This window comes from Seriola lalandi, unplaced genomic scaffold, assembly GCF_002814215.2.
Source record: "Seriola lalandi dorsalis isolate HSWRI2012SDOR001 ecotype SW California unplaced genomic scaffold, Sedor1 jcf7180002054572, whole genome shotgun sequence".
NCBI lineage: Eukaryota > Metazoa > Chordata > Actinopteri > Carangiformes > Carangidae > Seriola > Seriola lalandi.
Window position 1 is genome coordinate 250,148 of NW_019525125.1, and position 18,472 is coordinate 268,619.

An 18,472-nucleotide genomic window follows, 5' to 3' on the forward strand; every position below is an offset into this window, starting at 1 on the left:
CTATGACGTTTTTTGTCAATTTTATGCCTTACTATATTATGTTGTTTTTTGGCATTTTTAACACTTACTATACTCTGCTGTTCTATGCCTTAGCATACTATGTTTTTTTTAAGTTTTATGCCATACTATACTATGTTGTTTTTTGGCATTTTTATGACTTACTATACTCTGTTGTTCTATGCCTTAGCATGCTATGTTGTTTTTATGACGTTTTATGCCTTAATAAACTATGAGGTTTTTTTGACGTTTTATGCCATACTATACTATGACGTTTCTCGTCAATTTTATGCCATACTATACTATGTTGTTTTTTGGCATTTTTATGACTTACTATACTCTGTTGTTCTATGCCTTAGCATACTATGTTGTTTTTATGACTTTTTATGCTTAATAAACTATGAGGTTTTTTTGACGTCTTATGCCATACTATACTATGACGTTTCTCGTCAATTTTATGCCATACTATACTATGTTGTTTTTTGGCATTTTTATGACTTACTATACTCTGTTGTTCTATGCCTTAGCATACTATGTTGTTTTTATGACTTTTTCCGCTTAATAAACTATGATGTTTTTTTGACGTTTTATGCCACAATACACTATGTTGTTTTTTGGCATTTTTATGACTTACTATACTCTGTTGTTCTATGCCTTAGCATACTATGTTGTTTTTATGACGTTTTATGCCTTAATAAACTATGATGTTTTTTTGACGTTTTATGCCATACTATACTATGACGTTTTTCATCAATTTTATGACATACTATATACTATGTTGTTTTTTGACATTTTTATGACTAAATATACTCTGTTGTTCTATGCTTTAGCATATTATGTTGTTTTTATGACTTTTTATGCCTTAATAAACTATGACGTTTTTTTGTCAATTTTATGCCATAATACACTATGTTGTTTTTTGGCATTTTTATGACTAAATATATTCCGTTGTTCTATGCCTTAGCATACTATGTTGTTTTTATGCCTTAATAAACCATGATGTTTTTTTGACGTTTTATGCCATACTATACTATGACGTTTTTTGTCAATTTTATGCCTTACTATACTATATCATTTTTTGGCATTTTTAACACTTACTATACGCTGTTGTTCTATGCTTTAGCATATTATGTTGTTTTTATGACTTTTTATGCCTTAATAAACTATGATGTTTTTTTGACGTTTTATGCCATACTATACTATGACGTTTTTCGTCAATTTTATGCCATAATACATTATGTTGTTTTTTGGCATTTTTATGACTTACTATACTCTGTTGTTCTATGCCTTAGCATACTATGTTGTTTTTATGACTTTTTATGCCTTAATAAACTATGATGTTTTTTTGACGTTTTATGCCATACTATACTATGACGTTTTTCGTCAATTTTATGCCATAATATACTATGTTGTTTTTTGGCATTTTTATGACTTACTATACTCTGTTGTTCTATGCCTTAGCATACTATGTTGTTTTTATGACGTTTTATGCCTTAATAAACTATGATGTTTTTTTGACGTTTTATGCCATACTATACTATGACGTTTTTTGTCAATTTTATGCCTTACTATATTATGTTGTTTTTTTGGCATTTTTAACACTTACTATACGCTGTTGTTCTATGCTTTAGCATATTATGTTGTTTTTATTACTTTTTATGCCATAATAAACTATGACGTTTTTTTGTCAATTTTATGCCATAATATACTATGTTGTTTTTATGACTTTTTATGCCTTAATAAACCATGGTTTTTTTGACGTTTTATGCCATACTATACTATGACGTTTTTAGTCAATTTTATGCCATAATACACTATGTTGTTTTTTGGCATTTTTATGACTAAATATATTCCGTTGTTCTATGCCTTAGCATACTATGTTGTTTTTATGCCTTAATAAACCATGATGTTTTTTTGACGTTTTATGCCATACTATACTATGACGTTTTTTGTCAATTTTATGCCTTACTATACTATATCATTTTTTGGCATTTTTAACACTTACTATACGCTGTTGTTCTATGCTTTAGCATATTATGTTGTTTTTATGACTTTTTATGCCTTAATAAACTATGATGTTTTTTTGACGTTTTATGCCATACTATACTATGACGTTTATTGTAAATTTTATGCCATACTATACTACGTTGTTTTTTGGCATTTTTAACTAAACTATGTATATGAGTATGATTATATATATGACTTTTTATGCCTTATTACATTATGACATGATTCAGTGGTTAGAACTGTCTCACAGTGAGAAGGTTCTGGGTTCAAATCCTGGGCCTCTGGCCTTTCTATTTGGAGTTTGCATGTTCTCCCTGTGTCAGTGTGGACTCTGAACTGCGGGAGGAAGCTGAAGTACCCAGACAAAGTCATGCACATTAGGTTAATTGTCGACTCTAATGCCTTACTATACTATGACTTTTTATGCCTTACTTTACTATATATTTCATATATGGAAATTCAACACATGTACATATGTCACATTTGCGCATGGGCTTTCCTGAATTTAAATTCAGATCTGATATGTTATTAAACCATTTGGTTGATGGCATTAAAAAGCCAACCCCATTGTTATGGAGGGATGGCTGGCTTGTTGCGTCCCTACCAATGTTTAGACCAAACCTATGCCTTTGCAACTCCCTAAGATACAAAGTTGCCGCTTTTGACAAACTGCAACAGGGTAAAATGTTTCAGAGTGTGATTAAATGTGTGGTTGAATGTCCAGAAGGTGGCAGCAAAGCAACACACAACTGTCAGCCGTGGTGATGGTTGTGAGTCTAATCAAGTTTTTAACACCGAGGAGCCAACTTCACATCATGCCACAAACAAAACACTTCACCAGATGCCACACCACAGTACAAATCCGACTTTGATGCTCAATGTCACCGCTTTCTGGAACAAAACAAACAACAGGCTTTTACTCTGGAGGATTGATATGAAAAGAATGCAACACTTTGCATTCAGATGGAGGAATTCCAAAACACAAAAGCAGGAGCACTATGAATATGAATTCTAATATTCTTCTCCAGTGAGAGCTCTTTCACTGCCATAAATACTTTACTCTGTGGCTTAATGTGACTCATCTTTGGGCTCTTTTCCACCCAAGCTTTTGTTGCTTGGTTCACTGCTCAAAAACCGCTTTGATGCCATTCAGCCTTTTATATCGCCACTTCCTCTGTGCAATCCTGGCGCCATGCTTTGTTGTGTTTTCTTCTCCTCCTTACCGAAGAGACACATTACCACAAAAAAAACACACACACACCAGCTAAGTCCCACTGGGCACCAGGGTTTGTCCCTTCAGGATCCATGAATGAGGATGAGCAATGCTGTTACAGTAAACCCTCAAAGTCAAATATTAGGACACATGTTTTGACGAAGACTCCTTTTTAAAAATTTAAAGAAGGCCACAGTGGGAAAACAGGAAGCATAATCACAACCCAGAGCACTCTGGGTACCGTTATCTCTCCAGGTGCTCTGAAAGACTGAGCTAAACATCTAAAAAGGCGCCGGAAAAAACGTCAGCGAAGATTGCAGACCTGCGGTCCCCAAGCACATCAGGGGAACTTCCATTCTATTGTCCACGTAACTGCATTATGTTTCATGTCTGCAGAATATGTAGTGAAAAAACAAGCTCAGTGGATAGATGACTACACTAACACCGCTGGAGTCAAGAGGTTTGACTCCCACATGGTCCACTTACACATGCATGGTACTGTAGATGCAGATGGTTTTGTTACTCTTTTCCATTCTGTCATGCATTTGTATCATTTTTACAAGAATTAGATTTTTTGTTTTTTTACAAATTTTCATTAAAAGTATAGAATAAAATAGAATGGAATGGAATAGAATAGGAGCAGCTCAATTTTAAACAGATTTTGATAGGACTTTATCTCCACATATCAAAAAATGGTCCTTCCTGCTGAGAGAAGACGCTGCTCACCACAGTTTACAGTGAATGAAACCTTCTTGTGGCAAACATGGTGCAGAAAATGCTTATGGTAAACTGCTGATTACGCCAATAAATATTAAACAACAATAAATTACTAAACAACAAGGTATTTGAGATGCAAATGTGTTTTTATAAAATAATAATTTATATTTCAAATCATTGCCTGGCTAGAAATGCCAAAACATTGCTTTTTTTCTTATAAAATCACAATGAGGCCGATTGATTATGGTTAATTATATCAATGACACCTATTTTTGAGCCTGTGTATGTCACTTAGTCGAGGTATCAAGAATTACAGACAAACTCTCTGTCAGTTTTATGCATTAGCTACCAATGCATATGAACTGACAAAAAAAAGTTGATTTTAATCTACTATACATGTGCCTGAATATCAGCTTAATGTAGTCGTACTGTTTAGATTTGAAGCTGCCCATCGTATAAAGCCAGGCAGATGAAGTGATTAATTCAAGCAGAGGTGGGCGTCTTTTCTTACCTCCCCATCGATGTACTTCTCCAGACAGATGGCGCAGTCGGAGGTGGAGCTGCTGCTCAGTGAATCAGAGGCTCCACAGCTGCTCTCGCGCTGGCCCTTTCCTTTGGCCTTGAACTTGCGCGTCTCCATCTTTTCCAGAGCCTGGATGGCCATTCTGTTCATTGAGCTCTGTGTTGGGGGAGGAAGGTCGGGGACAGCGTCAGTGGGAATATCAACATTTGAGATTATAAAAGACCCGTGTGAAGCTCTGTAGAATTTGACATGAAAGTAAAACAAAATATTAAAGCCAAAATAAGACATGAAAATGACAAAACTGCGTGTGTGCATCAGTGTTGGCAAGCGTTTATGTTTGAACTGTGTTCCTCTTTCCTGATGTTAATGTGACAGTGTCGATGTTGTCATGTTTTGAGCCTTTTCCCTTTGACACAGTACATGATTTTGCAATGTTTGACTGCATTAGCAACTCTGTCTGGCTCTAATTCTCTGGCCTCTTTTCATCTCTAATTTGCTTCGTGCTGCCCTAAAAATGTTACTTATTAAAAAATAGTTGACACATACAGAACTACTTATTGGGATTAAACTTAATGACGCACATGTGTGGCTGCCTTTGTGATTTATAGTAGTCCCCGTCTGAAATGTGAGCGCATCACTTGTGTAAAAGGCAGGAGTTATTTATGCTCAGGCTCAACTAAACCAGGGTCTCTGGAGGGTGTTTCTTCCTTTATGTTGCCTCACAGCTAGATAATTGTAGACTTTTTAAGGACATGTGGATATCCTGGTCAGCAAGGGAGCAATGAACTTTGGCATGAAAGTCAATCTCATCACAGGGTTGACAAACATGAAACAAACTTTAAAACCAGTATTTTCAGTATGTAATTAGCTGTACTCTTGTGTGGGCAGACACAAGACACACAAGATTGAGGAATCCTTCACTAAACCCCAAAAGTAATACGATCGGCTTCTCTGAGATGATGTTTGGAACATTTGTCCACTGTTTACAGTTAAAGGTCCCATATGGGAGAAAGTGAGACTTCCATGTCTTGTTTGATTACAGAGCAGGTCTAGGTGCTGTATAAATACTGTTAAAGTATCAAGACGCTCACGCCACAGAGAAATGCACACAGGACGCTGGTTTGATCTCAGCCCCGTCACCCTTCCATAACACAGGGATTTTCACTTTACAATAAGGCTCCCTTTTACCAGTTATAATTAATGATTAATATTAGTCATCAGCAAGCAAAATTATTATGAAGCATTAAGTTATTCTTGCCAGATAGTGAGCCTGCATCAATGCATGAAAACTGTGTTAGAACTTGTTTTTAATTCTTTATGATTTATAAAGCGTTAACAGCTGAATTAATTACCTAATTGTAAACCAATTTATAAATCCTTTAATTTTACTAGGCAACAGTGGTTGGCCTCGCTGTGCAACACTCAGAAAATAGTCAGCCAATCAGAAGAGAATCTCAGTGGCAGACACAAAATGCTTTGTTCTTACTAGAGCCCCAGAGACAAGAGTGAGAGAGGAGATGTTGAACTACACGGAGAGGGTTTTAGGTACTTAAAACCACAAATATATATTCTCATGGATATCAAAATGCCAAATAAAACACAGAAAAAGTGGAAAATATGGGGCCTTTTAAATTGGATAAAACAAAATGTTAAAACTGTATGAACAATATTCATTCCACAAGGAGTTCATTAATTTTTCACATTTCAGGAAGGAAGAGGTTTTTCAATGTGACAAATCTGCCCCTGGTGTGAGCTGTTCTCTTAATTAACCACCAAAAGGAAGTCACGACCAAGTCATCCGCTGCTGACACACACCTATTATACACCCACACACTGCACACAATGTGTACAGTCAACACACACACACACACACACACACACACACACACACACACACACACACACACACACACACACTTACTGGCAGGATTACACCTGTATTAACGGACGCCGCTACAGGTTTTCTGCTCTGTCATGACATCTCTGTGCGTTTGGCTCCAGCCGAAAACCTCTCATCAGTGTTAATTAAATGCTAATCCTGATTCAAGCGCCCGACGTAAGCCTCCACTGAGAGCTTTTTGTCAACACACGAGAGGAATCAATCAGCTGCAGAGCTACTGTCGCCTGACTCGACGGCTGCAACTCCCAGTGAGGCCGTGTCGACTGGAAAAACAAAGCTGTGTGTTTGAGTTTGTTTTTGTGCAAGAGGTGACGCACTGAGTTTGGTCCTATGTGACTCAAAGCGGGACAATAAATAAAGTTTTTCCAAGTTGCTGGTTCTCCACACTCCTGCTGATGACGGGCGTGTGTTCAGACACTAACCTGGCTTCTCCGTTGCTTGAGTTTGATCTTGATGAGCAGAATGAGGCAAACCAGCGACACCACCACGAAGAACGCCAGGAAGATGCCCATGTCGAAATATTCCGTGGGCTGCTGCGGAAAAAGAGCGCAAGAGAAACACACATTTGTTAAAATAATTTTCACATGCAGCTGATAAAGGAAAAAGGTCGTTAAAAGGGTCTTTTTTATTTCAATTCACAGACTGATTGATTATAATTCTGCTCTGCAGACCTCAGTCCTCAGTGGTGTTAGTCATTTCCTCCACTTTATGCTAATAAAAAGAAAATTCTGACCTTCACACATAGTTTGATGTGTTCTAAATTAGACACAGGACTGATTTTAATTCATTTTCTTCTCATTGTGTCCATTTATGACCGTCAGTAGTTTATTCAGGCAACTGCCACATATCTTACACTAATGAAACAATTCTGAGTAGAGCTGAAACGATTAATCAAATAAATCAAGACAAAATTAATTTCAGTCATTCTTCAAGCGAACACGCTGAACATTACATGGACCTACTTTCTCAACTGTGAGGATTTACTTCTTTTCCTCAGTTTCATGTCGATAAAAACTCATTGTCTTTGGGGTTTTGGAGTGTTAGTGAGACAAAACAAAACAGAAGAACACTTTGCACATCTGTTTAGTGAGGCAGGTGCGTAGGAGCACGAAGAATGGATCCGAAGTAGCAATTAAAAAATCCTGCATATTGCCTAACTAGCAATCAACAATGTATTTGCCAACAGTCTGGTGCCAGACCTTAATCAGGCAAATGGCCGCAACCCACATAAAAGAGAAAATAACAATCAACAGACATCAATTCACTATATAACACTCTATGACATCATAGAAAGGGGTAGAAGATTAGAAACTATACCTGGACAAAAAAAAAAAAAAAAAAAGTTCATTCATCACTTTCAGTTCTGGGAATTTGTGATGAGAATCTTTTTCACTACTTTGTGACACATCACACACTAAACGATTCATTGATAAGGATCAGTAGTTGCAGCTCTACAGCACATTTCCAGATTTCAACATCTCTTTTTCTTGAGAAAGTGATGCAGCATGAGAATTCAGCTTTGTCCAAGCTTGGATATTTTCCATTAAATTCAGCACTCGTGTCTGAAACTGTGAGAAAAGGTCAGGATGTTTAATTCTCTGTCAGAAACTTTTCTCTTATCAGTTGCTCCTTTCTCATGGGGCTTTCATTATGTCAAGTTATTTGACCTCAAAGTGTGTTGGTCTCTTATCGAATATTCTCAGCAAACAAACAGCTCTTTGAATGGCCGATATTAATCTCTCATGGTGCCGCGAAACAGTCCTCGGCCTCGGGGCAGCGGAGAGCACAGAAGAAAGGGAAAGGGTCAGATTTCACAGCTGGAATTTTCGTTTGTCTTCACATCTAAAACTCCTCAGCACTGTTTGGTGCATGGGCTTCACAAACATGTTCCTCACATCTGCTTTAGAGTCGCTTCACACGCACACACACACGCACACACACACACACACACACACACACACACACACACACACATGCGCATCAACTAATCAGGAGTGGTTTTTGGGTTTTGGCGAGAGCTCTTACCCTTGGTGGTCTGTGTTGTATCCGAGCACGAGCCACTTTCTGCTTGTTGACGATGTTCATCAGCTTCACAGCATCGTTGCCCTTCACGTAAACCACCGGCCGCTTCAGAGGATCCTCGGCCACCTGGTTGAGCTGCGAAGATGAGACAGAGGAAAATGCATCAAACACAATATACAACAAAATCAAACTCATTAGTCTGGGCAATAATGGCCTTCCATTAAAAGGGTCTCAACACTAATTTTACACATTAAGTTAACAGCTGTATAATGTCTTAACTATATAACAGAACTATATTTTTTCATTGTTTCTTTTCCTTCCAATCGTCACAACTGCTCAGGTTTATCCTCTGAGGTTGGGTACCACTGCACCAGGGAATGATTTTTGACCATAACGTATTAGGATTCTACTGGTATGAATTTTGAAAACTGATCCTGACACTGACAGTTTTATATTTAAGTTGTCTCTAAGCATTGGCTTTCAATATGTTTCAATATGAAAACTTTCAGTATTTTCACCAGAATCTAAAGATGAGGCTGAAACAGCGTTCATGAACTGTTTTCTAAAACCTCTCTAAAGTCAGAGTAACTCACGCACACATTCATCTGCTCGAATGTAAAAAAAAAAAAAAATCTTGTAATTCATCACCGCACTCAAGACACAATTTGTGAAAATATATGTGCTTTTTGGATTCGAATGCTCCAACAAATGCAAACTACAGAGAAAAATGTAATATAGATCTTTAATATCGCATAGCCGCCACAAACATTTTTCGTAAAAGCCGTCACCATGATGTCAAAGACTGACGCACGTGTGTCAGCTGTGTCAATATTAAAGCTTTTTATTAAACACAGGACCGACAGTGCATTGGATTTTTCTCATTCACAACTGACTGACGCATGTAATGTGTGGCGAGGTCTCACAAGCAGACACTGTAGTTAAGGCACAAAGTTTAGCAGCTACTGACCCTAATGGCTGTGAACTGAATGTAAAAAGAAAAAAAAAGCCAAAAGCATTTAAACTCTTCTTCTACCAACTGGGGGGAGAATGACCTGTAGTCTCAAGACATGGAAAGTGTGGTCACAGTTTGCCAGAGGGAGCAGAGGGAGGAAATAGTCAATGAATAGCATGTTCTGGCTTTCGAGTCAGTTGACACACACTCCTTTACTCCTCCTCTCCCTCTCCGTTCTCCCCTCTCGTCTGCTGGTCGGAATCTGTAATTTGAAAAGCCCAAGGGAAATACCGAGGATACTCGCATTTCTATTTCTTCTGCTGTCGTCATGTTCCCCAGTGAAATACTGTATGTTCTGGTTTGAAAGTATAGACGCTGAAACCTTTGATCTCCTTGCTTGATTCTGGTGTGCTGCTCCCGCTCTGAGAAATGACTCCACTGAGACTCTAGCTCGGCCTCTGATAAACAATACACCAATAAAAAGTATACCAATAAATGCAAGCAGAAAGTGGGAGGAAAGAAAAAAAAACAACACTTGTTTAATCACAAATGAACTTTTCCCTTAACAAGAAAAAAAAAAGTGTCAGAGCCACTTGCTGCACTTGGCCTCACATTAAAAGGAGGTCAAGTACATTAAATCTCTCCTAATTTTGGCCCCCAGGACCTTAATTCTCCCTAAGCTCCTCCCTCCCTGCCCCTCGGCCTTGTGGGTCCTGTCTCTGCTGATCGGGCCGCTCTGACTGGAAAAGCCTCTCGGGGGAATTTAACACAGCCGCCCAGTGCTGCCTTTCATGTGGTCTCTGCGCAATCCCTTTTATCTCTCAGCTACGCGCTTTACGACCCAGCGGCAGAGAAGAAGAGGCCAGGAGGGAAGAAAAAAAAAAACCTGCAAGTCCAGGCCTGGCGTGGCGAGGATGAATACCACAGGAGAATTCTTGCGACAAAAGGCGCTCAGAGGAGCAACTCGTGTATTTTACCTCTGAACAGAAAACACACAGGAGTCAGAGGCAGGAATGCGAGTGTGTGGATGTGTGTGTGATGAGGAATACACTTTGTTCTCACTGTAGCACTCAAAAACACATCCATAGTCTAAGGGGATGAGGTAATGTGCGCTACCTGTGCAATTATGAGCTCAACAGAGTTTTGGTCATGGTCTAGTGAAAGCTGAACCTGGATATCCATTTTCAGACCTCTCACAGTGCAGCGCGCTCCTCCAAACACAAGTTAGAGAGCTCAAAGGCCCAGGATGGTTGAATGAGCAAGGCTGATCCACATGCTTTTGAACAGAACTAAAGATAGAAAGATCATTGTCTGTACAAACAGCACACACACACACACTGCCAGTCAGAAGGGCAGGGCATGCTGCTGAGCTTTATTCAGAAGTGAAAAGCGAAGCGTCTTTCACACACAGACCGAAGCAGATTAAGACCATTTCAGTGTCGTAGAGAGGGCGAACACCCGGGTAATTTTAGGTGTGTGTACAAACCTGGTCGATGGCATCTGGATTCTCTGACACGTCGAAGATGACGGCTGTGGCTCCACGCTGCACCGCTCGCTTTGCCTGCAAACACAGGAAACGCAAAGAAATGATTAGGAAAAGGTCGGGAAAAAAGGAGAAATAGGGCCAGAGGATGTCCGATCACACTGTCAAACTGCAGTTTGTCACAACCTTACCAAGATTTGAAGTTTTCAGATTCAAATTCAGGCCACTAGAGGGAGTTCTCTGCCCACACACGTCATGTGGGAAGTGCAAGTAAGAAAGGGAAGGGAGAGAAAACCAACAGGCGAGAAGTAAACAAGCCACTGATAACATTTGTTAGGATGCACATGCGGTCTCTCGCTCTCCATTACTTTGAAGTGAATCCGCACCACATTAAGCCAATACAGTCTGTCAGACACCGAAACAAGGAGTAACGCTTGCACAGCTCCACGTGACGGCAAAAAACTGTGCACAGCACCAGGCTGAATTGGAATCGCAATGTGCCGTGCACGCTCAGGGAAAGTTGAATAAAGTTATCAAGGATTTCCAACTGCTAAAAATGTGAGCGTCTTTCATCTGAGAGTAGAGAAAGTCGCAGCAGAGAGGTCTTTTGAAGACTTCTGCTAAAGGCAAAAGATAAAGGAAATGCTTGGATCTGCAGAACCCCAAGTATCTCTTCGCAGAATCCAAATTGGCTTCCTCTCGTCAGGGAAAAAAAAAAAAAAAGTTCCTTTATCTTAACTCCTGCTTTCCCCTACAACCCATTCTCACCCCACTCGATTCAACGGTGCCCTATTTAGACAACGTTTTGATGTCTGCACTACATGATCTAAAAGAGCGCTGCTGGGATCATATCCTGGTATTATCAAGTGCCCTTGGGTCCGCCAGCTCTCTTCATTACTGGAGGGAAGGGGGGGGGGGGGAAGATCAAAGTGACAGTGTACAGTGCTGTGACTCTGCTGCCGAGTGGCTGGAGAGTGTCACCGCTCCAGTCTGCAGGAACTTCACACAGGACAGAGGGAGGAGATTGGGGAGAGGAGGTATTTGTGCAAAAGAATTTGCTCCTCTCGCAACACAGCATGTTGATTTCTGAGGTAACAACACTCAACAATAAGGAAAGGAAAAGTTTGTGTTGTCATCCCTCTGTGCAGCATAGTACACACAGACAGGGGACACATTAAAAAAACTGTTGGACCTCAGCGACGGACACCGTCCTCTAAACAATATCCCTTCGTCAGTGGTGTTTAGAGAGTGACGTCTGAGATCTGAGACTGACAAAGCTGTAACACATAAAGTCATTTCCGCACTCTTCAAACCCTTCAGCGACTCCTTGTATGAAAGAATCTCCATTCCCTGTGTTTTTCTGCGTATTCAGGCTTTGTTGTCCAGGACCGACCGACAGACCAAAACCCAAACCTGTTCAATTTATCATCACATAAAGTAGCAAATGTTTGTAATATTCACCTTTGAAGAAGTCAGTCGAAATCGTTATCAATAAAAAATCTGGTGTATTTAATAAGCTTGGAGGTTTATTTTGAAGTATGTTGTAAAAAAGTTTGCAGCTCAGTTTGTTTCCTGCCGCTTTAAACCTCATGTCTCGTGTAGCTGATGAATACTGTGGCATCCAGTGACATATTGTGTAACTGGAATTGTGACATTAGGTGAGATTTCCTTTTCCGTAGGGTTCCTGGCATTCTTTCCCTACTTCCTGTGCGTGTTATGAGTCTTAGAAAGAGGTTAATGATTACCTATAGCTCTCTAAGAAGTAAGCATGTGTAGCTAAAGTCAGTCTGGATTCAACTATACCAACATTTGTCTACTCAATAAACATGACATTCCTCTGCCGAAGCAAGACAGAGAAGCAGAGGTATTTGTGTTCTCCAGAGTAAATAACAGAGTCAATAATCACACTAAATCTAGAAGATATGTAATTTTTACAACACATGTGTGGGCCAGTGTGGGTCTTCTTCACTGCAGGTACCTGTGGTGGGGCAAGTTGCAGCAGGAGGGAAAACAGAAGCAAAGTCGCGAAAGGCCTTTGATATGAAAGAGGTGGCATATGTAGCACATTCAACTGTGAGTGTAAATCAGCAGCAGGAAAATGGAAACACATCGCGACTCTTAGGTCTACCAGCTACATCTCAATTAGATTTCCCACAGACAAGATCTTTATGAATCTGGCTTTTCATAGCTCATTAAAGACTAATTAACCCTGCAAACAGAGTGAATGAAAGCCTTATCAAAACACTGAAAACATTCAAAACGGAGTCGCGCTATAAATACGAGCTCTTCCAACTTTCCCTCTTTCGTCCTGCCTCCTTTACATAAACCAACGTCGCTCCTTTCTCCCTCTCTCCTCACTTTTGTACTTGGAAAGTTCAAAAGCGAGCAGAGCGAAATCTCGCTCAGCTTTTCCCTCTCACCCAGTTTTCTCTCAGCTCCACACTGCCAGGCTCCAGCCCCCATTTAATTCAGCACAAGTCTGCTCCTTTGATGTTAGCTCTCCCAGTTAATAATTAATAGCTCTTGGTAAGACGCTTTGAGAAGAAAGAGATCTTCCTCCTAAAGAATCTCCACTCGGGCAGGCCCACGCTGCAGTGCAGGGACTTGCCTGACGACAACAAAAATGCACCCACAGGCAAACGGGCTGTCTTAAAAACCATGACACATCTCCTTCCCAAGCCCATAAAAGACTACAACCTCGGACACCAAAGGAAGGATACATATTTCTTGCTTTATGACAATTTTTTTCTCTCTCTCTCTCTCTCTCTCTCAGGACTTTGTCATGTTGCTAAAAAACCAAACCCTTCAGTGAGGAAATACTTGACTGAGTCAAACTGGCTATAGAATTTCAAGTGGCAGAGTTCCTCTTTAAGGAGATATTGTGAAAGAAATTTGAGACAGAGTTCGGTCCTCTGCTGCAAACTGCTCAGAAAGACGAAAAACGCTGGGAAACGCATGCTTTCATTCATACAAGTGTCATTGCGGCCGAACGGGAGTTTCAAGGTCCGTATGTTAAGCTCATCAAGGTGACATCGAGGCAAGATGACATTCTGATCTTCTCGTTCATCATCACAGATGAGTTTAAGACACGCCGATGTTATCAATTAATTTGAAGATATTTAAAGGATCAATGCTTTGTGTTGCGATAAGGCATCAACTCAGAAACTGATCCAAATTCACTGTTCCTTTAAAGTACCTATTCTTTGAGTATTGCCATTTTTCTCTTTTGACTCCACTGCATTTATGAAGCTACAGTTAGTAGTTACTTTTCAAATGAAAAGAAAAAGATAATTATCCATCGGTAAACCAGTGATTCTCAACCTTTTTGGCCCCTTACACAAAAACAAGTGTCAGAGTCAGGGGAGGGCCCCTTTCATGTTTCGGATCAGTGATTCCACCAAAGAGACATTTCCCCTCTAAACTTTTCAGATGGTTTCATTTAAATAACATTTTTAGATCCTAAATCAAATATTTCACTAATAAGCAAAGAGTTCTCAGCGTTTTCATGAATCATCTCATTAACTCGTGACCCTTTGAAGGCGGCTGACCCCCGGGTTAGGGAAACACTGGACTGAGCTACCAAACTGTATGGTTAGTAGATAAAACTACAACTTGACCATATACATACCAGTGGAATACTACATGTGGATTATTGCATCAGTTACATCTTATAATGTCATTTAGAATAACTTATCACTCACTTTTAAGCAGAATAAGTATGTTCACATTTGATACTTGCAGGACTTTTATGCAGGATCTGAGGACTTCTCCCACCACTGTATATAAATAGGAATAAGACAATCAATCAACAACTCCTACAAAACCACTACTCATCCACGTTCATAAGATCTGAACTTTATGCAACTTTCCTCTGACAATAAATCCAGTTTCAATCTTTAAGAAAAAGTGAAAGTAAGAGATAAACTGCAGGAGCGGACAAATAGGGAAGAGGCAACAAAAAGAGCACTGCTAATATTCTTCTCAAAGTTGAAAACATGATCTGTGGTCCCAGACGTGAGCACTTGATCAGTCATCCATGCTCAAAAAAAAGGGGGAGGGGGGAGTTTTACAGGTACTTCACAATACTGCTGGCTAAACAAACTTCCCGCTGGCTCGGTGGCATGAGAATTAGGGTACAATCTTCCCTGAGCGAACAAAAAACCGCAGCAGAAAGTACTGAGAAGCCAGTCTAGACACAGAGGAAAATGAAAGCTATGTTTAGCATCCCTAAGTAAGCCTGCCAGCTTGTAAGATCTGAGGGAGAGAAATTTTTCACTCGTCTGGAAAGAGACTTTTTCTCAGCGAAACGCTCACTCCATCATATACATACACTGAGGATTCTCATATCCCCACACACACACACACGGCTGCCAAACAATGCATGTGTAAATATGTGCAGATATTTATGTACAACAGACAGCTATGTGCTCACGTGCAAACAGACACACACATGGATTACACCTGCAACATCTGGCCGCATAAACATGCATCACCTATCACATCGTTCCCTCTTTCTCTCCTACTTTCTCCTCCTCTGGTTCCCTCCTTTCTCTTTCTTCCTCCTCCTCTACATGCTTCTCTCTCTCTCTCCCTGCACTGCTATAATTAAGGCAATTAAGTCTTCAGAAGACTCTCCACTGCCATTATGCTGTAATTTCATGTTGCCTCCTGGCTTTACAGTTTATTAAAAGATAAAGGCATAGTTTTCTCCCATTGATTTCCTTATATGTGGTTGCCCCCCCCCCTTCAGAGGAGGCATGTGCTCCAAAACATTATTTACATTCAACTAAAATGAAATCTAAGTTTTCAACGTGGCTGCGCGTCATCTGATTGGACGCCTGCGCAGCGCCGAGACGGAAGAGAATACTACGTTTCTTCCTGTGAATAAAGCACCTTTGCACGTGCAATCATCCGTGCGATCTTGACGTTTTCATTACAACGGGATTTAATCATTTCCTCCCTCCCCGTTCATCGAGCGCATTACTCAATGGCTTCCCGGGCTACCTGCCGTTTGATGTTAACACTTCGCTGACAAACTGCTAATCTGTCACAACATGTTATTCAGTTTACAGATACCTGACATGTTCATGTTGGCCGTGTGACATGTAATCAACTGGTTTGACGCTCTGGTCGTGCTGGATTTGTTATCTGCTGTGTCACGACAACACGCAAAATAAGAACTTCCCTGTTCCCACAGGCACATAAATACTATCCTGTAACCGTTTACAAGGGCACAGTGTGAACTCAAATAACCTCTGCGAGCTTAATCCTGCCAATAACTTAGTTTCATGAATCCCCTTACACTCATATTTAAGGTTTAGACTCATGGCCATGAAATTTCACTCCTACATTACAGATTAAAAAGAGGTGACTGTGTAGTTCCTCAGAGTTTTAAACAAGTCATTGTTCAGTTTCTCCCTCCACCTTCCCAAACTTTTGAACTCTCCCTGTTTGATATTCATTTGAATGCTGTCAAAAACCCCCAGCTGCAGCACTTTTTTTTTTTTTTTAACGGGCGTCCCAGGACGTCTGAGGAACTGTTTCTCGAGCTGCATGAAAAATGTTTTGCGAAGCACATAAAAAAATCCACTTGTGTGTCACACCGGCGGCGGAGAGGGGTCCCGGCGAGCCTCCTCGAGCTCCTCTCCATCTCACCGCCTTCGTGTAAACGGGCAGTTTACTCAACGTAAACACGCAGGGGAAAGAATCACTTGAAGCACTCAGTGAGCTCACTGACTGCCATTAATATCAGACTTGCAGATAAGACGTCGGGTCAGGAAATGGACGCGAACCTGTTTATCGTGTCTCGGCGCTGATCTCAGATCAGTTTAAGACGTCAGATTAGTCAACCGAGTTGGTCATCTGAAGCTTAAAGCCGCATGAATACACTTCTGGCCACAAGAGGGGAACATGCTGACAGATATGTTACAATGTATTTACACATCCAGCAGAATCAGTAACATTATCATTCATTTCAATTCATTCCATCTGAATAATATAAGTTCAATATTCACTCTTTTAGCTCTGGTTTGGTCTCTGCCAAAGTGTTGCCACCTTCAACTTGTGAAGATTTGGGACACACAACTGGGTCCAGCTCCGGCTGCCCCACAGGTGACTCTTGGTGTCACCGGCTGTTGTACCCGTCTTCATACGTTTACAGACACAGGATTAGACACAACCAGGAGGAAAACTGAACAGCAGTAGACGGAAACAAATGAGGTCTTATTTGAAACTATAAAATTCTGAATTAGACTTGCATCCTCACCAAAATCAGGACAATTTGTATCTCGGGAAAGAATATCAATTTCTCCGGGACAGTCGCTCAAAAAAAAGAGAAAACCCGGGCAGATGGCAACACTACACCAACCCCTGAGAAAAACATATCTGGCTCTTTACCTGCTACTGGTACTCTTCATGAGCTAGTTTCTAACTCTGTCGGCCGGTACATGATGACAGATTGTGTTGTGGCTGGAAACAGCTGAGACTAAAACAAATGTTTAAGATGTAAAAACCCAAAAACCTTTGAGCAAAATGAGGCTAAAAAGTGAGAAAAACGGCAACAAACTGAAAAGACTTTTTTATCTTTTCTGTTCTTCTCTGGATCCACAATATCGCCACAGAAAAAGGGCTCTTTTCTCCGGTGTACTTTGCTGCTGCTCAAAACTAATCTATCTACATGAATATTCCAGCACTCTTATTACAGTGACAATCATGCATTTCAATTCACGTTTACTTTCCTTTTTTCTCCAAAAGAAATGGAAAGAAATTGAATGAATATCAAGGTCCTTGCACCACGTCATGAATGAACACAGTGCACAAAGTGTGAGCCAAGGGTCTAAATGATAAACCTCTGGACAAAAGACAAATATTAAATGGAAATACATTTTGTTTTAGTATTGATGCTCAAACTCGCGGTAATCAGATGGAAAAAGAGCTGTGGTGGTGGTGGTGCGTTCACAGGCTCACATTGTCTCATACATGGAGATCTGGGGCGGATGTAACGACTTCACTCTCAGACAAACACCAGGTACACTGATCCCCGGCCATGCCTATGTGCCATACGTCATGTACGTGACCACATACGCACACGGACACTGATACAGTATGTAACAACTATCTGTCCGACTGTGTCACCATCCCTGAGGGGGGAAAAAGAAAAAGAAAAATCAGTTCCCATGGGTGATGTCTCTTCTTTCCACTCTGTCTCCCAGTCCCACATGGGAGACAGAGCTGTGGAACAAACCTGAGGCAAAACACAACCGTTGAATCCATTTCCTGTCAGAGATGTGTTTCACCAAGAGGCCATCTTCTGGATTGGTGTGAAAAGGTGGTAATGTCAGCTGTGGAGGAACAGAGCTCTACACGTCACAGCAGAAGCCTGAGGTTCTCTGCAACGGCACGGCTATTACTATCTCAGTTCTTAAAGCTACCTACCATCTCTCCGTCTTTTCTTCATTTCCCCTTCACTGAGTGTTCCTTTCCTCTTCCTCACCTCATCTTTCCCATCCAGTAACCACTAACCCCCCCCCCCCCCCTCCCCCACCCTCCATCTCTGTCTCTGCCTCAGTGCACATTGTGGGGTGGCCATTCACCCACCATTGCATAACCAGAATTATACAAGTGAATTGTGCTATCAATATACGTGTGTGTGTGTGTTT

The 18,472-nt window shown here is 40.6% G+C and overlaps 1 protein-coding gene across 2 annotated transcripts in view; it reads right to left on the reverse strand.

Annotated features, from left to right (window-relative positions):
* Positions 1–18,472, reverse strand: part of znrf3 (zinc and ring finger 3) — a 75,080-nt gene that overhangs the window by 8,975 nt on the left and 47,633 nt on the right. Inside the window, exons 3-6 of one of the 2 annotated variants that reach the window (XM_023417164.2) lie at positions 10,818–10,892; positions 8,383–8,514; positions 6,780–6,887; positions 4,446–4,613 (exon numbers count right to left, since the gene is read on the reverse strand). In XM_023417164.2, coding sequence (XP_023272932.1) covers positions 4,446–4,613; positions 6,780–6,887; positions 8,383–8,514; positions 10,818–10,892 — 483 coding nt within the window. Of the gene's footprint in view, positions 1–4,445; positions 4,614–6,779; positions 6,891–8,382; positions 8,515–10,817; positions 10,893–18,472 lie in introns of both variants that reach the window. The other variant, XM_023417162.2, reaches the window with a different exon arrangement.